Here is a 20,434-nt window from a genome sequence, read left to right on the forward strand (position 1 = left end):
TGCCCTAAGTTTATACCTGAGTCAATAAAGTTTTACTGTTTTAGGTAAAAGTGAGCACTTTGGTGTATAGTGAAATCCGATTTGAATTGACTTATACCCTGGGAGTCAATATTGTATTTGCAAAGACTGTTGTATCTAACCATACTTGTGGGCTTTAGAAAAAAATTGTTTCTTGGTCATAGCTGTGGCCTTCTAAAACTATACTGATGCTCATTCTATACCTAGCCATGAAAATATAAGTATTATTGATCTACTTTCTACCTCTTCACTGCAAAATGTTGTGCAGTGAAGAGGTCTGGCATGATTTCTGTATAATGGCTGATTTTAAGTCCAAGTCCAACTCTAGTTGGCTTTAATGATTTGACATGATATTCTTTGTAAATCTAGAAAAATGTGTGTTAATTTCAGAGCAGCTGCAATCAGCCCACTCGACACAAAGATTCCAACTGATGAGTGGGATGGTGTAGTGTATGTACACACCACTTTATAAAAAGGATCCATTGTTCGTTATTCTTTACTATCACTTTCATCATATGCTAGAAATGTTCTTTTCAGATCATGTGAATAATACACCACAGTCTTATCCCTCCCTATTCTATCCAATTTACAGTTCAAACTGATAACATAAAGCCTTTATTTATTCACCCCAGATTAAGCTTTGACTGTGGCTTTTTAAGTATAGACAGACACAGTACAAAATAAATTATGATTATGCCATCAATAAAATACACCAATAAAGTACATCTATGATCATCTATATTTGGTCTTATTTTATTTGGACAGTTTTTTTGCATAAATAATTACTTAAAATATTATCATATGGACATGGTCAAAGGGAAAAAAAATGCCACCAGAACTTGTGCTATACCCTCTGCTCTTGAATCAAATGATCTACTGCCTAGACAGGGCTGCTGTAGGAGAAGTGGGGAATGAATAGAAAGTTCACTTTGTCTACCAAGTCAATTTGGACAAAGCTTTACTGTAAAGACAGTGGAGACAGGAAGAGGACCAACACTATTATACAAAAGAGACATATGAGATCCATGTGTCCTTGATTGTAAAGAACATTATAACCACAAAAAATTTCAAATAGGAAAATATATAGGAAAATCATTATTTAACAGGGTACAAGTTTTGATATCTTTAACAAATATTCAACATCACCATCAAGTACAGCATATTTTTGTTTATTGAATAGATAATACATTTGTTATATATTCTAGAGAAGTAGCAATATTAGACCCTTGGTTATCATTGGGTTAATTCACAGGTGTATCCCCGAATCCTTTTGGAAAACTCCACCCTGTTGTTACAGATGTGTTGATCTCATAGGGGAGACCTCGGTGCAGCTGACTTTTCAGCAACAATCGCTGGAGATGTTTTAGTTATAAAGAGCCAAAAACAACAGCATGACTCATACATAACCAGTCAAAGGTTCATAAACTCGGAACAGTTCAATGCTTTGTTTATTTAAGGTTATCATCATTGTGCACATTTTATTCAGATCTGCACATCTAGCAGAGGTGTGTTAAGGCGGTCATACTGATCATAGGCCAAAAAAGGGACTGCTCTCTATAGGCAACATTTGGGCCATTCCCTCTCTTTTCACAGATTATTTTCTTTGATATCAAACAGCCAGAATAGAAGATGTTTGTTTAATAGTCTCATCAGAGTATTTATCTGGTTATGCGGTGAAAGGCTCAAAGCACAGCTTATACCCAAATCGAGTGGGGGATCTAAATTAGGAGCCCTCTCTGCTTTTAATTTTGCCAACAGTACACTGTATAATATGGTTGGTGACAAAAAGGGTGGAAACTTTTCAAGCAGACAAATAGTCCTAGCAAATTCCAACCAAATTGATTTTTCCTTCCTTCTTTAAAAAATGACTTCCAGGAGAATCAGAAGTAAACCATAACCATATGAATTTTTGTTTCTTTGTTATTTTAAACAGAACTGATTTTTTTCACGTTTTTTTCCGGACTATAGTTCTAAAAAACAAATAAAATACTTTGCAGATATAACTACAGCTCTTTTACACTGTACTCTACATTGTACAGAATGTGCAGTACTTATTAACTGGATCTAATCTGTGCCAGTGAGATCTGCAGCAAATCCGTTCTTTAGGGATTATTTTTGTACTCACATCTAACTGTGCCAATATATCCTACAAATCAGCTTCTGCCTTGAAAATGCAGTTTTTATTCCTTCACAAACACATCTGCTAATAATCACAGAGAAAACTCCAACTTTACAACATTTCCCATGCATGCGTGCAAGATAATGACCCTAAACATTATCATAAACAGATTCATGGGTGTTTCAATATACATTCCCTGAATGGCATGTAATAAATAGCTCATCCATAGCAAACCTTCTTTTCATTTCTGCAAGTTTCCAAAATATGTCTCCACCCAATATTTTCCACCCAGCCCTCTCTAAGCTCAGTGTTTTTTTTTTAGTTTGTCCTTTCATTCTGAATTAATTCCCACAAAAAAGGGATTTTAGTGTAATGTAATCTTGATTTAACAGTTGTACTCTCTCACTTGTAATCAAATCAGCAACACTTATTTAGGCCAGCAAGAAACAGAAAAAGGTAGGTCCACCTCAAATTGATTGGTGATTTTATACTTTATGATAGAGAATAAATTATCATTTTTATGACCAAAACCATCAGATTGATACATCTCTACGAGACTCCATTTGCACTACTGATTACAATATGGAGGAAAGTGGTGCACAACTTAGTAAATAAAAAGGACCCATTAAAAATGCAAAATAATACTTATTAGGATGATAATAATAAGATTTGAAAATTAAAGGGTTTTATTTTACACAAACAGCAGCACCTTTGATACCGGACATGTTACAGTTTAAGGAGGCGCCCCCCCCCCTTAGATTCTATTATGTAATGCATAGAGGTAAAATTGTGCATATATGGCATAATACCTGACTCAAGCTTTTTTTTATTATTTTCTTTGAAATGGACCCACTAGATATGTAAAATACAGTACCAGTTTTCCTTCTTAGTTTGCTGTTTTTATTGTATACTTTTTCATACACTTTTCTATCGCATTGTGTTTTTGGGAACATGACAGCCACCCCATCCCCATGCAGCCCTGAAGAAACAGATAATTTAGAATAGTGATCCATTTCTTGTCTTCAGCTAGCAATTCATCTCTATTGCATTAAGTTGTTGCTGTACAGGTTATCACATCAAAGCTGGATCAGTTCTCCTTCCTGTGAATGCACATGATGGAGCAACAGGATGTGTCAAAGATGCCATAGGTAACACCAAAGAGCTTCTCAAAGCTTAGTCAAATCTTGAGATTGCACTTTGCCCCTGTGATGGGTTAGTAAACCCAGCAGGAATTTTATCCAACATGCAAAATAAAAAGATTTTTTGCAGAATAGAGCTTGAATGCAGCTTTACACTTTCTTCTGTGTTGCTGCAGGGAATTGAAAACCATTGCCTATAGGACAGTAAAAGGCAAAAACTCTGACTTATTTACAGTCTTTGAAAATTAAAGATTTATTACATGACAAAGAATAGTCACAGTACAATGAATTTTCTAAACAGAAAACACGGCAATAGCGATCTTCTTTCAGTCACTGCCGTCTTTTCCGAAAATTTACGATGAAACTAATTAAAAAAGGGAGATGGAGAAAGGGTCACTGCTGTTAGTCATTCACTAGCACAAATGTTCCTGTGGGCAAATCTAGCTACTAAGCTTTATAAACAACAAACAAACAAAGCTAGAAAACAGATTTACCTTTTAATACAAGAATCTTACAAGCTGTTATATCTCTTTTGAGCAGTGGAAGGAAAAAAACACGTGTTATGGTAAAAAAGCAGTGCTTGGTGCATGTTCTTGTATGAGAGGGTGCCTGGGCAATTCTATGCCTACAGCCTCAAAGCTGTAAGCACAGGATGAGATTCAAGACCTCAGGAAATTTGTTAATGTCACTACTGTGCTATGCCGTGTTTTCCAAGCTGGAGGCTCTTGACTTGAGGAAGCAAAGCCCTGCTTCTTTCCTCTTTCGAGGGGTAGAAGAGAAAAGGGCAGGTTGATCAGTTAGCTGAGTAGACAGGAAGATTATGGTGAGACCCTGGGCATTAGGGAGGATGTGATAAATTTGTGTTCACAACAAAATTTTGCTGTCCTTGGTGGCCAATTCCAATAACTGACTGAAAGCAGAGAGGCAGAATCTCAAGCTGTGCTGTTCCTACTTGTAGAAACTAGGACATGCTGATGCTGAAAGAGTGCATCCATTTTATTAACATTAGAGAACTAAAACCCTGAAATGACTAGAGAAGCCGAGGCACAAGTCAAAAAGCATACTGTTCTAATTTAAAATTAATGACACAGTTTTCTTTGTCCTGTTCCTAGCAATAAAAATATATGAATAAAACATTTACAGCTTTGAGACCATTGCTTAGAAAAAGGAAGTAATACAAGAGTTGAAACAGCTAATGTTCACAGACATTATATACAAATCTAGCATTGTCTTTACTTTCTACATAACAAATAACCACTTTGATTCTTGATTTCAGACTTGCTTCACAAAGGTTGTTCCCTCTTCTCAAGATTTCCATACACTAGGCAAATATAAAACCTAGGCTCTGAGTTTTAAAGTTCAGAGCTGATATAACCACACTGATAACTGTGAAAATTATCACCGGAGGCACACCTTGAGTGAAACTGTTTTGGGAAACTGTAAAAAATCCATGAGATTAGTTTCACTTTAAGTGTGAGAAGATTTCTCTGTCATTTTAAAAAATATTTTACAATCTTCATAATCATAAAATGTGTGCAAAGATCAGGGGAGCATGAGCTAGGATACAAAGTCATAGCAGGCTGGTAGGTCAGAATCAATAAACAAACAAGGAGATGCTTCTAAACTCATAGGTAGAAAACTACTAACCTGTAGCAATCCCAAAACCAAAAAAAGGGTTGGGGGTAACACAGCTTTAGATGGGAACATTTAACTATCTCATGGCTGAACTTTTACCTGTACAGATATAAAAAAAAATGAACTGGGCATTAGTTCTAGATGGCACTTTAAAATAAACATATTTTTCTATTAAATATTTTTTCTATTAAATGATCTCCTTCTTTTGTACAGGTACTTTTTCAGTGGTGTCAAACACCTCAGGAAAACACTGACCTGAAAGACAATTTCTAACTCCATCAGATTTCTATATCTAAGATGATATGAGTGGCTGACAGATGCTGGTAAGGTGCAAGGAAGAAAGTAGAATAAATGATTGACAGCTGTAATCCTTTGGCCATCTGAATTGCACGGGGCAGTACATTGGAGACCACAGGACAAACCACATATGGCTACATGGGCACATGTAGGCCAGATAGTTTCTTTTAGATTTTGTTTAAAACATATGTGGCTGCAAATTGTGTGCTTTAGGAATGGCAAGGGTTGTTTCAAACACAATGGTACATAAACAATCAGACCCCTCGACACCTTACTCTTTGTCACTTGGCATCTATGGTATAGTATCATTACTGATCTTCATACAGACTGCAAAGTGTAGCAGTAACAAGCAATGACAGAAATGTCAACACCTATTCAATTTTTTTGAGGTCATATCACTCCATGTATGCTCAAAAGAAAACACAAGTGTTTGACATCTTTTCTGTCCTTCATATAATCGGAGTCTGTCCCCTTAGCCTTTAATGCAGCACTGAAGACATCTGGATTTATCTAACACAATATACTCAAAATAGTAAAAACAGCTGTACAGCTTAATGCTGTCATTGCCTATTCTCTATAGAAAAGCATGCAAGCTACCATTTATGTTTTTGCTTAGGCTAACAAAACTGTCATACTGTAATCAGTGCACAGGTCTTTGTTCTATTCTGTTCTTTCCAAAAAAATATTTCTAAAGACTGCCTGTATTCTTATATTAACCACATATGGGGAACAGTTATTGTATTGTGGAGTTCACCTAACTAAAGCATCAAGGAAGCATAAATCTGTAGAATTTATGTGCCGTATAATGGTAAGAAAATATGCTAGTAGTATGCAGAATCTGCTGAACAGGCATATTCCTAATGTGAATATCAGAATGGCAAAAGTCTGCTTCCTTTTTTTCTTTTTTTTTTTTAAAGGTGAGCTAAGTAACATTAGGCAATTGCCATGGTACATGTACATGAAAAACAATAAATAAAACCCTTTGATTTGTTTTTAGAAATCTAAAGCATGAACTAATGTCAACTACTGTATGTTGGTACATGTTTCATTATTGGGAATATACCCGTTAATTTACAACTAAACTGATCATAAAACATAATTTAAAAGAAAAAACATTTCTTATAATGTGCACTTTCTGGAATAACAGACACAGGCTCTATAGGCCTGAATTGTTAAAGCTCTCCAAGGCTGGAGAGGATACACTTTCCACAGTGAAGATGGGTTATCCAGCAAACCTGGAATGGATCAGCAATAGAAAAGGAAAAGGAATAGCAAGTGACTTTTATGAAATCCATTCCAGGTTTGCTGGATAATCCAGCTTCACCGTGGAAAGTGTATCCTCTTCTTCCTAGGAGAGCTTTAATAAATCAGGCATTATAGGTGCATAACCTCCTTCATAACTCCTTAGCATAGCTGGTATTTGATGGTCAGCAAAGACAAAGATTGCTTCCCATTGTTTACTAGTAAATTAAGCTACTATCTGCTTATAAATAGTCAATCTTTTCCCCACGATTAACATAATAATACAATTTTTTAAATTAAACTTTTACCTTGACAATAGGTGCATTATTTTAGACTCAGTAAAAACATCAATGGGTCATTGTGATTCTCCATGCAATGCAGGCAGATCCAAGTTTGTGAAAGGAGCCATTAGGGGTTGTACATAGTTCTGTGAAAATATCATGACTCCGTACTCCTCTTAAGGGCCCTAAGCCCTGATGAAAGTAGTGTAGCAGTAGCAAGACGCTATGGGAAAAATTAAATTATGTGATGGGTTGTCAGTTTGGTTGGAGTGGGAATTACTGGGCTGGATACATTTGCATTAGGACTGCCCGGGGTACATGTGATGCTCATGCCCTCATAAATGAAAAAATGATAATCAGTGAATGAATGTGGCAGGAGAGGAACAAACGTTTGGGGAAGACATGATGATGCTGGATGTTCTATAGTTCTACATGCAGGTACCTCTATCTTACCTGCTCAAACTTTAAATAACACTGTAAGGAATTTCAGTACAGGACAAAAATCTGTTCAACTGTGCAAGATGGAGTTCAGCTTTACATATAATTGTTTTGTATAAAAAAATATGTCAATGTCTCTCAACCAGAGTTCTTCCAGAAGTTACCAGGGGGTCTTCGAGCGATGAGCAATTTGTGTTTCTCAGATGAGTTTAACTCACTCCAATGATCTTTTTGCCTATCTGCAAGGATGGCATTCTTGCACTGGCCAGCAATGTAAGAGACATTCTTCCTACTGACCAATACACAGGGTCACTGAAGATCTGAAAGATGTTCCAAGGGTTCTCACATATTTAAAAGCTTAAAAAAGGCTGATTTGGGTAATCATGTTTTTTTTTTTTATTGCAGCAGACAATCTATGTAAAGAGGAAAACGTCATATTTATGTGGAACTATTTTTAGGCTAGTTAGACTCCAATCTGATAGATACACATTTGAATTACATATTTTAGTACTAATTTACCTGCTAAATGTTTTTTTCCTCTGCAGGCATTCTTGTACATTGACCACTTCCACCAGATAGCATACCCAGGTCAGGGACCACTGCTGGGCCTAAGAATCTGGAGGAGTGCCCAAACGGCTGTTTGAACTGTAAGCACACTGATGAGGTCATCCCTCCGCTCGCTCCTCCTGTCAGTGGGTTCATTGCTAGCACATGTTCTAGTTTCCATTTAATTATATGTTTAATATTTTTTATTCAATACATAATAATACCCATTGATGTTGCAGATCTGCTTTAGTTCAGCTTTATTATCTAGCTATGATCTGGCTCATACATACTTGGGCTTGTAGGTATAAAGAAATGGGTACTGCTGGCCAAACTGCACCTTACAAGTTCAGTTGTTGAACAGAAGTCTCAATACATATGCTGCTTGTAATGTACATAAAGTTCATATATCCTTGTCAGGGTGAAACCACCTCTTCTCAATGTTCTGCATACCTATCACTGCTATGCTGGATCCTCAATGTGCATTCTATGTCACATATCTTCTTCCAGCACGTCACAATGCCCATTCATTGCTATAGAAAGTATTTGCACTGCTGAGACAAGTCATACCACTAAACAGATGAAAGTTACTATATACACCTGAATGTGTAGCAATGATTAATCACCCCCTTCTAATACAAATCATGCGCTCCATTGGTATCAGTGACACTGCTCTCTCTTGGTTTGCTTCCTATCTGTCTGACCGCTCCTTTCAAGTTTCTTTCAATGGTAACTCCTCCTCACCCACTCTCCTAATAATAATAATAATAATAATAATTGGTTACCATAAATAAATCATTATTTAAATCATTATAAATCATATAAATCATTGCTCTCAGCATTATAAATGTAGTAATTTTAGCTTTAGCTCACAGTTGAAATCAGCCATTAGTCTTTTTTTCAGCTATAACCACTTGTCAACTGTCATTGTGTTGGCACAACATTTTTTTTGCTACTAACATGCTTGAAAAAGACATAGTGGTGACATCACTAAAAGATTAAAATGATGGGTAATTTTAGCAAAATGAGATCAGAGTCCGCAGTCAGAGAAAGGAGAAAAGCATTTCTATGTTCTTTGTTTTAGGACAAATGCAGAGAATGAACATGGAATTTTATGTCAGTTTATGCCATTGTTTCCCCAACCAGGGTTCGATGAAACCCTAGAGTTCTTCCAGGGATTGCTAGGGGTTCATTAAACAATGAGCAATGTGTACCTGTGTAATGATCTGTTTGTCTATCTGTAAGGGTGATATTCTTCCCAATGATCATGTATCATGTTAGAGACATACTTCCTAGTGACTACCACACTAATGTAATGTGCACGGTGGCTCAGGGGTTAGCCTTAGATGTAAATGTAACAGAATTAAATCCTTTCATTAGATATAACCATATGTGCCCATGTTCAGTTAATAAAAAGGAAAAAAAACTTTTGATTTTAGATAGATTGGTCAGGTGTTTTAAGTTTCATCAGGTTCTTAAAGCTGTTGATTGTGAAATTGACGCTTACTTTCTGTTCTACAAACACAACAGGGGACAAATGGAAATAAACTTAACCAGTACAAATCACACCTTTGACAGCTGTCACAAGAACATGCTCTATTGGAAGTTCCCCTTATTGTTGTTCCAGTGACAACTGAAAAAAATTGATTTCATCTTATTACTTTCCTGAATTCATTTACTAGTAATGTAATCAGCGGAGTAAATACATGATTGAGAAAACAATTTTAATAAGTGAGCCTCGATGTGCTTCTTGTGCAAACACGATACCAGGAAAACACAGGGTATGGAAATAATAAAGTACAACATAACCACTAATTGCTGAAGAAACATTTTATGTGGCTGATCTGACCTTCAGAGCCAGCGATTGCAATAGTCAGGCATGGCTTGGCTGTGTAATAAGCTGCAATCATCAAACCCTTGATCAAAATGCTTTTTTAAGCACCTAAAAACTATATAGTGAATAAACTTCAGAAAACCGCAACTTCTTTCAAACCATTTCAGCCACATGTGGATCTGGTCTCGCCTGAGCTGCTACCGCCCAAGGAGCCGTGAAGTCTGCAGCCAAGATGAATGTGCTATATTTTACCATGTAAAAAGTAGAGAGAAGAAAAGGTTGCAGTCAGAATAAACTGTATACAGAAAACTATATTATGATTAAGGGGAACTTTATCAACTCATTTTTGAAGAAGAGGTGTTTACGTTATACCTAAAACAAATTGACAAACAAATCAATAATTTGAATGGAGTCATTTGGCTCCCCACCCACCTCTGTGCCGGTGCCCTGGAAGTGATCAGTCCCAGAGGCAATGAATGCCAGGATAAATAGTGAAGAAGAATCTACAGAAGGGAATTACACAGCGGGGAGCTTCCCAAATATCACCCAAAGGAAACACTTCTTGCTGTGTACATTAGCAACCATAAAAACCAGATGGTAATGTATACAGCTGAGATCATTTCTATCTGTTGATAGGGGTGGGAACGCTCTCCACTGTGCTATTCCCTGCTGCAAGGCGTGTTGTATACTAGAAGAAGAGGATGCCAGGACTTGAGATAGTGGTATGGGATCAAAGAGGAGGTAGGAAGCCTACTTTCTGCCGAGACTGCATGGAAGAACAAGTGTGTGTTTTCTCATACATTTAAACTCTTAACTTTTTTAATACCACTTTAAACTGCATATAGTGTGTTACTAAATGTTTACTTATTGAACGCTGGGTTTAAACACAAAAAATGTAGATTTATCACATTCATATAATAACATTCACTTCATGGAGCTGATTGTATCTGTAAAATATCCCTTAAAACAGAACTTTGAGGAATATTGGGGCCCCCAGAAACGTTTAATATTGTACATGACTGCTCTTCTTCAGCAATGCAAAAGATGTCCCTTTATCCCTAAAGGTTTCATCTTCATGTGGTCTTTTTCTAGGTTCAGCGTACACAGTTAAAAGTCTATGATGAGGACTAAGAAGAGAATTTGGGGAGAGTTGTGTAATTGGTCTACTAACAAGAGGAAAACATGTTCACAAACTGTACCATGTAACTTTTTTGCAGCAATCTTTTATTATTAAATCCAGTAACCAATATTACAATTACCACCTTTTTGCAAAAATAAAACATCTGCCATATGAAATATAATATTGTATCATTCTGTATGGTTTTATTAATACATTATCATTGCGTTTATATATCAATTTGTTCATCTTCTATATCTAAAAGTCTAAAAAGTCTCACATTAGGATTGCATTTTAAAAATGTTTATGATTTGGAATGTGGCATTAGTAATGAGATTAGATAAGGTACCATAAAGAATCTATTTGTTCCTCCAGGTAACTTCTATGCAGCAGCAGAGGTGCTATTCTGTATATGAGGATATAAACATAGAGACTATCTTGCAGGCTTCAGGATTTACATAACTAATGATCTTGGAGCAGGCCCTAGATAAATATGGAGATATTGTCAGCTATAATGTGATTATAGTAGTAATTACCAGGTATGACTGGCACACTTTCATGGCCCGCATTAATGAATAAATGAATAGGCAGAGATTCCCTTCAGTAAATGCAATTTTAAAAATGATCAATAGATACAAATTTTCAGGCATCTCACATAGAGACAATTCTGTTTCCTTTCTGCTTCACAGCCAGTACAACTGTGCAACACAAAAGGTACGGCTAGGGTTTACCGCCCAAACTGAAGTTCAATCCTGACACCCCCACTGCATGTAAAAACAAAGAACTTATCTATGACATCCTGTGTGCAATGGTAGAAGAATGATAGCCGATCACCACATAAAAATAAACAATTAAAGGGCTCCATAGAATAGGAAAAAATAATATAACAATCTGGTATATCCAAAACGTTGCTCTTGGCCTATTACGTCAACTCAAGTAATTACCTAAAGAAAGCTCACACAATACGACTAATCACACTGGAAGAAAACTATTTGTGGTTGGTTACATTAAAAAAAAGCATGTGAAGATTTAGGTACTGTTGCTTTCTCGAGGGTTATAAACATCTCTTTTAAAATTTCAATCTTATGTTCATAATGTCAAAAGGCAAATGTCCCCCTGCAGGCACCCTTCCATCTTATAAGCCTCCTATCAGTCTTTTATTATGATTGATACCCAAATGTGATTAATAGAGAGGCTTTGTACTGGTCAGCACCAAATTTGACTTTTACATTAAAAAAAAAAATACATTCTAAAACTAGTTCACACATCAAGGCCTGTGCAGCTCTAAGGGGCACCCCCATAGCAGGCTACCTCATGAAGCACATACCCTAAAACTAGGTTCTCACTATGAGGTTGCAGTGTGATTACCACTTCCCTATGCCATGGAACTGCTGCCTTCATAGAGAATGAATGTGGGAGGTAGTGATTGGTATCAGTACCACACTGCTGCCAGCTGCAAAATGTGCAGACACAAATTCTGTAACATACCACACTGTGCCACGCGTGACTGAGTGGGATCTGACGGGATAAATCCATTCTGAAGCAGATCTGAACCTGCCATTATGTGTTATTTTACAGGTCATAATATTATTGTCTACCATTCTACAATCAGCTCTAATGAAAATGACAGAGCAAACATTATATTCCACACAATTAAATATGGTCTGCACCAAATACATTTATTAGAGATACCACTTTACAGGAGATGGTGACTACATAGCTAATCTCTAGCACACTATATTACTGGATACTCCAGCTTTCATTGACCACATTATATACAACTGATTTTTAAAGAATGAGCTGCTGTATTATCTACCGTAACCTCCAATTACAGAGCAAGGAAACCAGTAGAATGAAGCAGGCCAACATTACATGGAAACATGTAACCTTGAATCTATGGAATAAATATTATTTGCCAGTCAATTTTCTACTGTAGTTATGGCACAGTGACAAAGCATAATAATTTGAAGAGGGAACATAAATATATTCTCATGGTAAGGTATAGCAGAATGATATTGTATGACTTACAACAAGAATAGGGTACAAAAGCCACCCAGGCATGAAGAAATCCATTTGAACAGAAGCAGTATCCTAATGGCTGGATTCACCCCCTTGTGTGTAGATGTTTTTCCCTGCAGCATTTTCTGGTGAAAGTAATGGAAACATATCAAAATGCATGCCAACACACATTATAGTGACTTACATTTTGATGTATTTATGCTGACATTGATGGAGAAGGCACCAGGATAAGAGGTGTGAATCTAATCTACTAAGAGAATATGAAGGCTGTCATTGCTGACTTGTCCTGACAATTCCAAGCAGCCTGGCTGTCATTAAACATTCAGATAAAGCCAGGTAACTAGTCTTCTTAGAGGTGGCAATGACAGCCTCCATAATTTATATTCCTTGTTAGGAGAGACTGCAAGAACCTAAGATGTGCAGTGTTGAGGAAAGAAGGGAAAGGGGAACATGATGATGAAAGGTGTAAAGAAGGTTTAGGATGGCAATATTATAATATAAAAATAAGATCAAATACAGGCTTATGACCTCACACTAGTAAAAGTTTAAAACTGAGGAAGAAACTTTTTAAAGTATAATTTTATTATAAGATTAGTTGGTGCTATGAACAGACTTCCAGCAGAGGCAGTGATTTAGTCAACAGTATGCTTGGAACCAAAACAGATCTACACTAAAACAAGAAGGTTACAAAAAAATCACCATGACTCTTCTACATCAGAGAAGGGTTAGAACATCTGTCAGATTTTACTACTGCTTGTGACCCAATGTAGGGGATTTTACTTACTTCTTGCTCCAGAGACATGGGAGGAAGAAGGTCTCCCCAAAAAAAGGTAAATCCCTACCTTGGATAGTTGTCACTGCCAACACAGCAGCCCTTGGGAGATTCTCACCTGGAGTTCTGCTAACAACCACAGCTTTTAGATATTCTGTCACTGCCCTAGTAATAGGAGATGAGGAATTTCCACAAAGACACAAAAACACAAAATACAACAGAGTTTCTAACTTTCCTCCACAATATCCAAGACAAAAAGAGAAAATGTTGCTGGCTGTTCTTAAAAAACATTTACTTCACAGATCTCTTGTGTTCTTGGTTTAAAAATAACCACAGAATTGTAAGCTCCAGCCAGTATGAAAATAACCCAGAAATCTTTAAAAAAGACAGACAATCTAAGCATCAGAAAGATCCATGTTGTGATTCTTCAAATGACAGAGAAATCAAAAAGCAGATCATAAATAAACTACATACACATCTTGCTATTTAATCAAAGCATATAATGTAAAATCAGGTTAACTTTAGTGATCACTATAAAGAACTTTTTATAGGGTAAATAGGCTGTTTACCAAAAATTGTGGTTTGGACGACTGCCACCGGCTTTTTTCCCCCATACATCCTCACACAACATTTAGGACGATTCTTCCTTATACTGGAATATTGGAAGCACCTCTCAATTAATCTATAAGATCTTCTTTGGAATATCCTTCCCTATTTTTGATAGTATTCTTTACACTGCTTACAAGATCCAACACATATCCTGAAGATATATAAAAAAAACAAAACCGCAGCCAGTGTACACATTTAAATCATAGATACCTCCATCTACTAGAACGGGATTAATTCATAATTATTACATCATTAAGCTAGACTTATTTTCCGCCATAAAGATCTGCTATCTTTCCACTTAAACATAAATAACACTATTTTTTATTCACCCCCATTGATAAAAGCAGCAATCATCTGAAAAGAATATTAATAAATTACTGTACATTTTTAAGGATAATTTGTATTTACATGTGCCCATATTTAAGTCATTGCCATTTATTTGATCTCCGGAAAGCATCCAATAATGGAGAAGAACTAAGGAATTAGGAATGAGATTAGTGGTGTTTTGTTTTTGTTTTTTTGCTCACCGCTTTAGAAAGCAGAAAACCTTGGAAATGATGGAGATCAGAGTTCTTTTTTTTCCCTGAACAAACCATTGGCTACTTTTGCAGCTGGTCATTCACTAAAAATGAAGAGCAGTTACTCCATTCAGAAGAAAGGAGCTATTACAATATTATGGTACCACTATTCTGCTTTGTTTGAAGCCTGATCCCCAAGGAACAAAATCTGTTGCTGCTTTTAAAAATAAAAACGGTAATTGGATCTCTAAACATTTTCTGTTTTTTTTGACAAATAAATAGCAGCGACATGGATATAAGCAGCAGAGGTTAAATACCTAGTCAACTCTTGCTGAGCTCCTCCTGTGCTCTGGAACTTCCTATTGGTCCAGAGGTCATCACATTGCATTAAAGGATCCATAGTTTAGGGCTCAGGAATGAAGGATTTGCTTGTAAATACAGATAATACGGTAAATAAAGATGCCTGGTTCTCTGAACTAACTTATCATTCTGACATTGACAATACCTTCTAATAATGATTTTATTTTGTTAATAATATGCTCTGTTTAAATTGTCCTGCCATCTGTTCCTGACAACTTAACCCAAAGATCTAACATAATCATACACTAAATAAAGAGTTTATTTTTACACATATTGCTCCTTAGAACATGCCACAGTCCAAAAAATGACTTGGCAAAGAAAAGGTTTATCCCATAGCATCCAATCAGGTATCAGTTTTCAGTCTTCCTTGCACCAGGGGTTAGTTCAGTATGAGTTCTGATTGGTTTGCAATAACGCACAATTATCTTTACTTCAGCTTCTATAAATCAGACCTGGCATGCCATGAAAACAGTGTCATTTCTTTGCTTTCTGTTTTCTAGCTGGCTGCACATATAACATTTGCATTTTTTATCTGCACAACAGCTCATGAATAAATGCAGTGTTTTATAAATAAATAATAAAAATGTCATCAAGCACTGTCCTAGTTTTCTGATTGCTCTCTTCCACAAGATGCTGGGAACAATTAGAGAGGAAGAATTTGTGGGAAATGATCAGCAAGTGACAGGTTGTGCAGAATCAGATACAACAAGGCCATTGTGACCACAGCACAGGTCAGTGAACATAGGACTCACTTTTCCAAAGTGGTATTGCAGCCGTAATTGAAATGAATGCGCCTTGTACACCACTTTCAAACGAGATGATTAGGTGCTCCATTCGAGTGGCCATCAGGGTGTTTGAGACAAACACCACTGATTTCCACTGTGGCCCATCAGAGTGTTGAATACTATTTAGTGAATTGTACTAGAACTACCACTGTTAAACAGTAGAGCTCACCAGTTTGTTCTGTGATCCTTTAAGTGATGATCAGGTAATCTGATTGCTAACATTATGAATAGGACAATGTCAACAGCATGACAGCAGGTTTTATAAATGAGCCCCTAAATCTTGATGTAATTGTCACTTAATGCAAACCTGCACTGTGACCTCATACAGGTCCTCTTGCGGTGACATAGCCACATGCACTGTGTGCATGCAAATGAAGTTTGCTTTATTGTCCCTCCACCAAGCATCAATATGTACCTTTCCTTTGCTGTACCACAATTCAAGTAAACAAATTATCAAGTACTTCCAGGTATGGATGACAAAGGAATCAACTCACTTGTCATGACCGTGTGCTGTCACATGGAAGTAGGCAGAGAATCCTCAATCCTCCTATTGATAAATAAAGCGCCTCGGAGCTTAGATAGGACTTTATGTCCTCACTGAACAATTTATTGGCAAAAAAAGTCCATAAAATGGTCACATACATTACTGTAAAAAATCACTTTTGGATTTACCAATAACTACAAAAAGGGAGCTACCCAAAGTTCAAGTTATATCAGATCAGATAAACCCTTACAGTACATAGTGAATGGGAAATTTTAGGAAGATGTAATACATGTGTGTGATACAGATTTGAAGCACAAATATAGGTTTGTATGTGATAACAGTCAGTAAATTGCACCATTTTATACTGTACATAGGAATCAATCCAATCCATTTATTACTGTATGACACCTGAGCGCTATGTACACTTCAATCACCCTGGCAAGGTGAATTCTTATTTGACAGCAGTTCTAGAGTTCTTTATGTTGGTGGTCATACATTGTAAGAAATCATTTCACCAAACAGTTGCCTCTATAATATGTTAATCCTCCCCATTATTACAAAGCATGTGTTATAGTATAATGTAACAATCTGCCAACTTTGTGCATCCTGTGCCACAAGTAGTTGTCAAACCAAGTCACGTCATGAGGGAAAATCCATTTCATCTCATCCTTTAACTAGTATTCACCTCTCACTGATCTGGAATTAACCTAATGCACTTTTGCAGACACTTTAATTATAATTCTTATCTTCCAAATGTCATTAAGATTCAGTAATAGTACATAAGTAAAGGTTTGCTCACCTAAACCCATACATACTTGGTAATGAAATCAGAACAATTCAATCTTACAGTATTGGAACAAAGGTAAAGGTATGGTCAGTTCTATTCTCATGAATACATAGTAATAAAATTGAACAGAACAATTCCAATACAATCTACCAGTAATGGGCCATAGGTAAAGGTATTCTCACTTCTACTCACATAGATAAATAATAATGAACGGATCGGAACAATTTAAATTTATTCTACCAAGAATTATACATACGATAAGTAATGATATGCTCACCTCTACATTTATATATAAATACTACTGAACATATCAGAAAAATTCCTATTCTATCTACCAGTATTGGTCCATATGTAAAGATTTGCTTACCTGTACCCAGGCAAACATAGTAATGAAATCAGAACAATTTGATATTGCAGTAACGATCCATAGGTAAAGAATTAATCAGTTCTATAATAAAAACATAATGAAAAAATCCAAACATCTCCAATTCAATCTTGCAGTAATGGTCCACATGTAAAGGTCTGCTCATCTCTACTCATATAGATACATAAAAATTAAGTGATCTGAACAATTTATATTTAATCTAGCAATAATAGTCTATAGATGGTAATGGAGATGATCACTTCTACCCTTATTGATACATAGTTATAAACTGATTGGAACAATTACAAATCAATCTACCAGTAATAGTCCATATGTATGGATATGCTCCCCTTTACCTATACAGACATAGTAATGAAAAGATCAGATGGATTCAATCTGCCAACAATGGAACAAATATAAAAGTATGCTTACCTCTACCCCTAAACAGACATAGTAATGAAATCATCTTAACAATTGAAGTTTACTCTGCCAATAACAGTCCATAGGTAAAGGTCTGCTCTCCTCTACCCATACAGACATGGTGATGAACAGATGTGATCAATTCAATCTGCCAGTAATGGTCCTTAGGTAAAGTATGATCAATTCTGCTTTTAAAGAAACAAAGTAAAGAGCTGATGACACAATTTTAATTCTGTCTACCAGTAATGGTCCACAGATCGGGGTAATCTACAAACATAGATACATAGTAATGAAGTGGTCTGGTCAATGTAAATTGAATTGAGCGGCAATGATCTGTAAGGTAAATGTCTGATCACCTCTATAGTAATGACCTGATCACAACATTTCCAATCAACTTAGTCTCTGACCTCCCGTTTGCCACCAATGCTGGGTATACAGAATATTGGCCTGATATCATGGCACATGGGTTGCTGCTCATCAGATATGTTTTCTCACCATTCACATGTCCTCTAAATACCGGGAATCGAATAATCTTCCCTGTAATCTCCATAATCTGCCAATTTGGAATCCCCAGGATGTGTTCCCTGGCATTGTGTAATGTATGTGATATCAGATCTGTATACAAAGCTCTCTACACAACTCCTATGTGTCCCAATACATGTTCTCTCTGCTGTCATAGGGAAGCTGCTGACACACATGTATCATCATTATTATCATTATTATCTTCGGTATTGCTATTATCATTGTTATTATCGTTGTTATTGTGCAGGCACTCACCCAGAAGATGACATTGAAGGCAAATATAAAATACTTGATGCAGCAGCTGACCTCAGGCCCCTTGTAGTGTTTGCCGGACATGGTGCGGGTACATGAAGGCAGCTCCCCGAGCTGTGTGCGGGGGAGCTCGGGGCTCAGAGCCCGGGAAGGAGCCAGGTGTAGGCAGTGGTGCCAGGCCTGTAGCCCAGGAACAGCCAATCACCGTGTGTGTGCGAGGCTGCAATGGCCAAACAATATGCCGCCTGCTCGGTGCTGAGGAGCGGCCGGTGTATGGGGCTCGGTGTATGGGGCTCCGGGCTCGGTGTTCCGGGCGGGCTGCTGTGGTGATTTGGCTCCTGTATGACAGCTGGTCCCGGGCGGGAGATGGAGAGGAGCCGGCTTTCCTCAGCACACACTCCGTGCAGTCAGTGCTGTCACTGAGCTCACTCCACCCCTGCCCGGCCCTCCTCCTCCTTCCCCTCACTTCCCGAGGATTTACTGGCTGCACTCACCTACACAACCCGGCCAGGTCATCCTGTGGCCATGTCACCGCAAGAGGACCTGTATGAGGGCAGTATGGCGGCCTCTGCAATCACCTGTCAACACTCACAGAGACAAGGTGTTATCATTGCTATGAATGTCTATTTCAGCAATGTTAGAATATCTCAGTCTAATGTCCATAAGTGTTTTTAGGAGATGAAAGGAACCTCATACAAACTCCATGCAGATTAGTGTCCTGCCTGGGATTAGAACCTGGGATCTAAAGTGTTCCAATCTGATATTACTATAGCCACCAAGCTACTACGCCACCTATTGGTCAGTCCAGGTATTAGGGAGAGCACCCCAGGAAAAGCTGCCTAAGCACCTTGTTTAGGCTATACAGATGTTTTTAAAAACGCATGTAAACGTTCCTACTGCGTTTATATGCATTTTTATGCACTTTTGTTAGCCTTTTAACCACCTGAGCGTTACACTGATGTCTAGATTTCTGTACCAAAAGCGTCACAGGTTTTTATGAATTGTTTTTTAAATTGTAGACCTGTAACTTACAGAAATATGTTCGAACAGGGTTCTAGTAAAAATAATGAATATAAAAAATGTTTGAAACACACAATCATGTAAAAAAAAAATTACTTTTAATAAAATTAAAGGAAAAACACAAAAATCAGCCTAAACATGACATGTAAACAAATCAAAAATACTGAAAATACTGAAAAAGCAATAACTCTGTAAACTTCCCATCTTGTTCCCATCCAGGGAATAAGTGGCAATTTTTAAAACTTTGACTGTGTATTTATTGGGGTTTGTTTTGAATTATTTTGTATTTGATTGGATACGCAAGTTTGTATCCAATCCAATACAAAATAAGAATTTGAATTTCCAAGTTATTTACTTTTATTTTATTTTTTTTTATTTTTTTGTATTGGATTGGATAGAGCGTTTGAATTTACCAGTTATGTACTTTGTATTCATTTTATATTATTTTGTATTGGATTGGATACGCAAGTTTGTATCCAATCAAATACAAAATATAAATTTGAATTTCCAAGTTATTTACTTTTATTTTTTTTTATTATTTTGTATTGGATTGGATACAGGAGTTTGTATTCAATCCAATACAAAATGACAGTTTGAATTTACCAGGTATATACTTTGTAATTATTTGAAATTATTTTGTATTGGATTGGATACAGGAGTTTGTATTCAATCCAATACAAAATGAATGAATGAGTTTGAATTTGAATTTCCCGCACACGCGCCGACGTCATCACGCACGCACAAGAAGCCGGTCAGCTTTTTTTTTCTCCGCTGACCGGCTTCTTGTGTTAGAAGCACCCGACGCTGGACGGAGAGCGACGTGGGACGATCAGCGGGACCTTGGCCGGCAGAACGCGGG

General features: G+C 36.9%; 1 protein-coding gene across 5 annotated transcripts in view; it reads right to left on the reverse strand.

Annotated features, from left to right (window-relative positions):
- Window positions 1–18,996, reverse strand: part of TSPAN5 (tetraspanin 5) — a 73,465-nt gene extending 54,469 nt beyond the window's left edge. The window contains exons 1-2 of one of the 5 annotated variants that reach the window (XM_072405593.1): window positions 18,559–18,996; window positions 4,924–5,010 (exon numbers count right to left, since the gene is read on the reverse strand). In XM_072405593.1, coding sequence (XP_072261694.1) covers window positions 4,924–4,983 — 60 coding nt within the window. In that variant the 5' untranslated portion in view covers window positions 4,984–5,010; window positions 18,559–18,996. Of the gene's footprint in view, window positions 1–4,923; window positions 5,011–12,691; window positions 12,779–17,364; window positions 17,446–18,276; window positions 18,296–18,558 lie in introns of those variants that run through there. The other 4 variants (XM_072405595.1, XM_072405592.1, XM_072405597.1 and 1 more) reach the window with 4 other exon arrangements.
- Between the last annotated feature and the right edge of the window lie 1,438 nt (window positions 18,997–20,434).

Source organism: Pyxicephalus adspersus, chromosome 3 (genome assembly GCF_032062135.1).
Source record: "Pyxicephalus adspersus chromosome 3, UCB_Pads_2.0, whole genome shotgun sequence".
Taxonomy (NCBI): domain Eukaryota; kingdom Metazoa; phylum Chordata; class Amphibia; order Anura; family Pyxicephalidae; genus Pyxicephalus; species Pyxicephalus adspersus.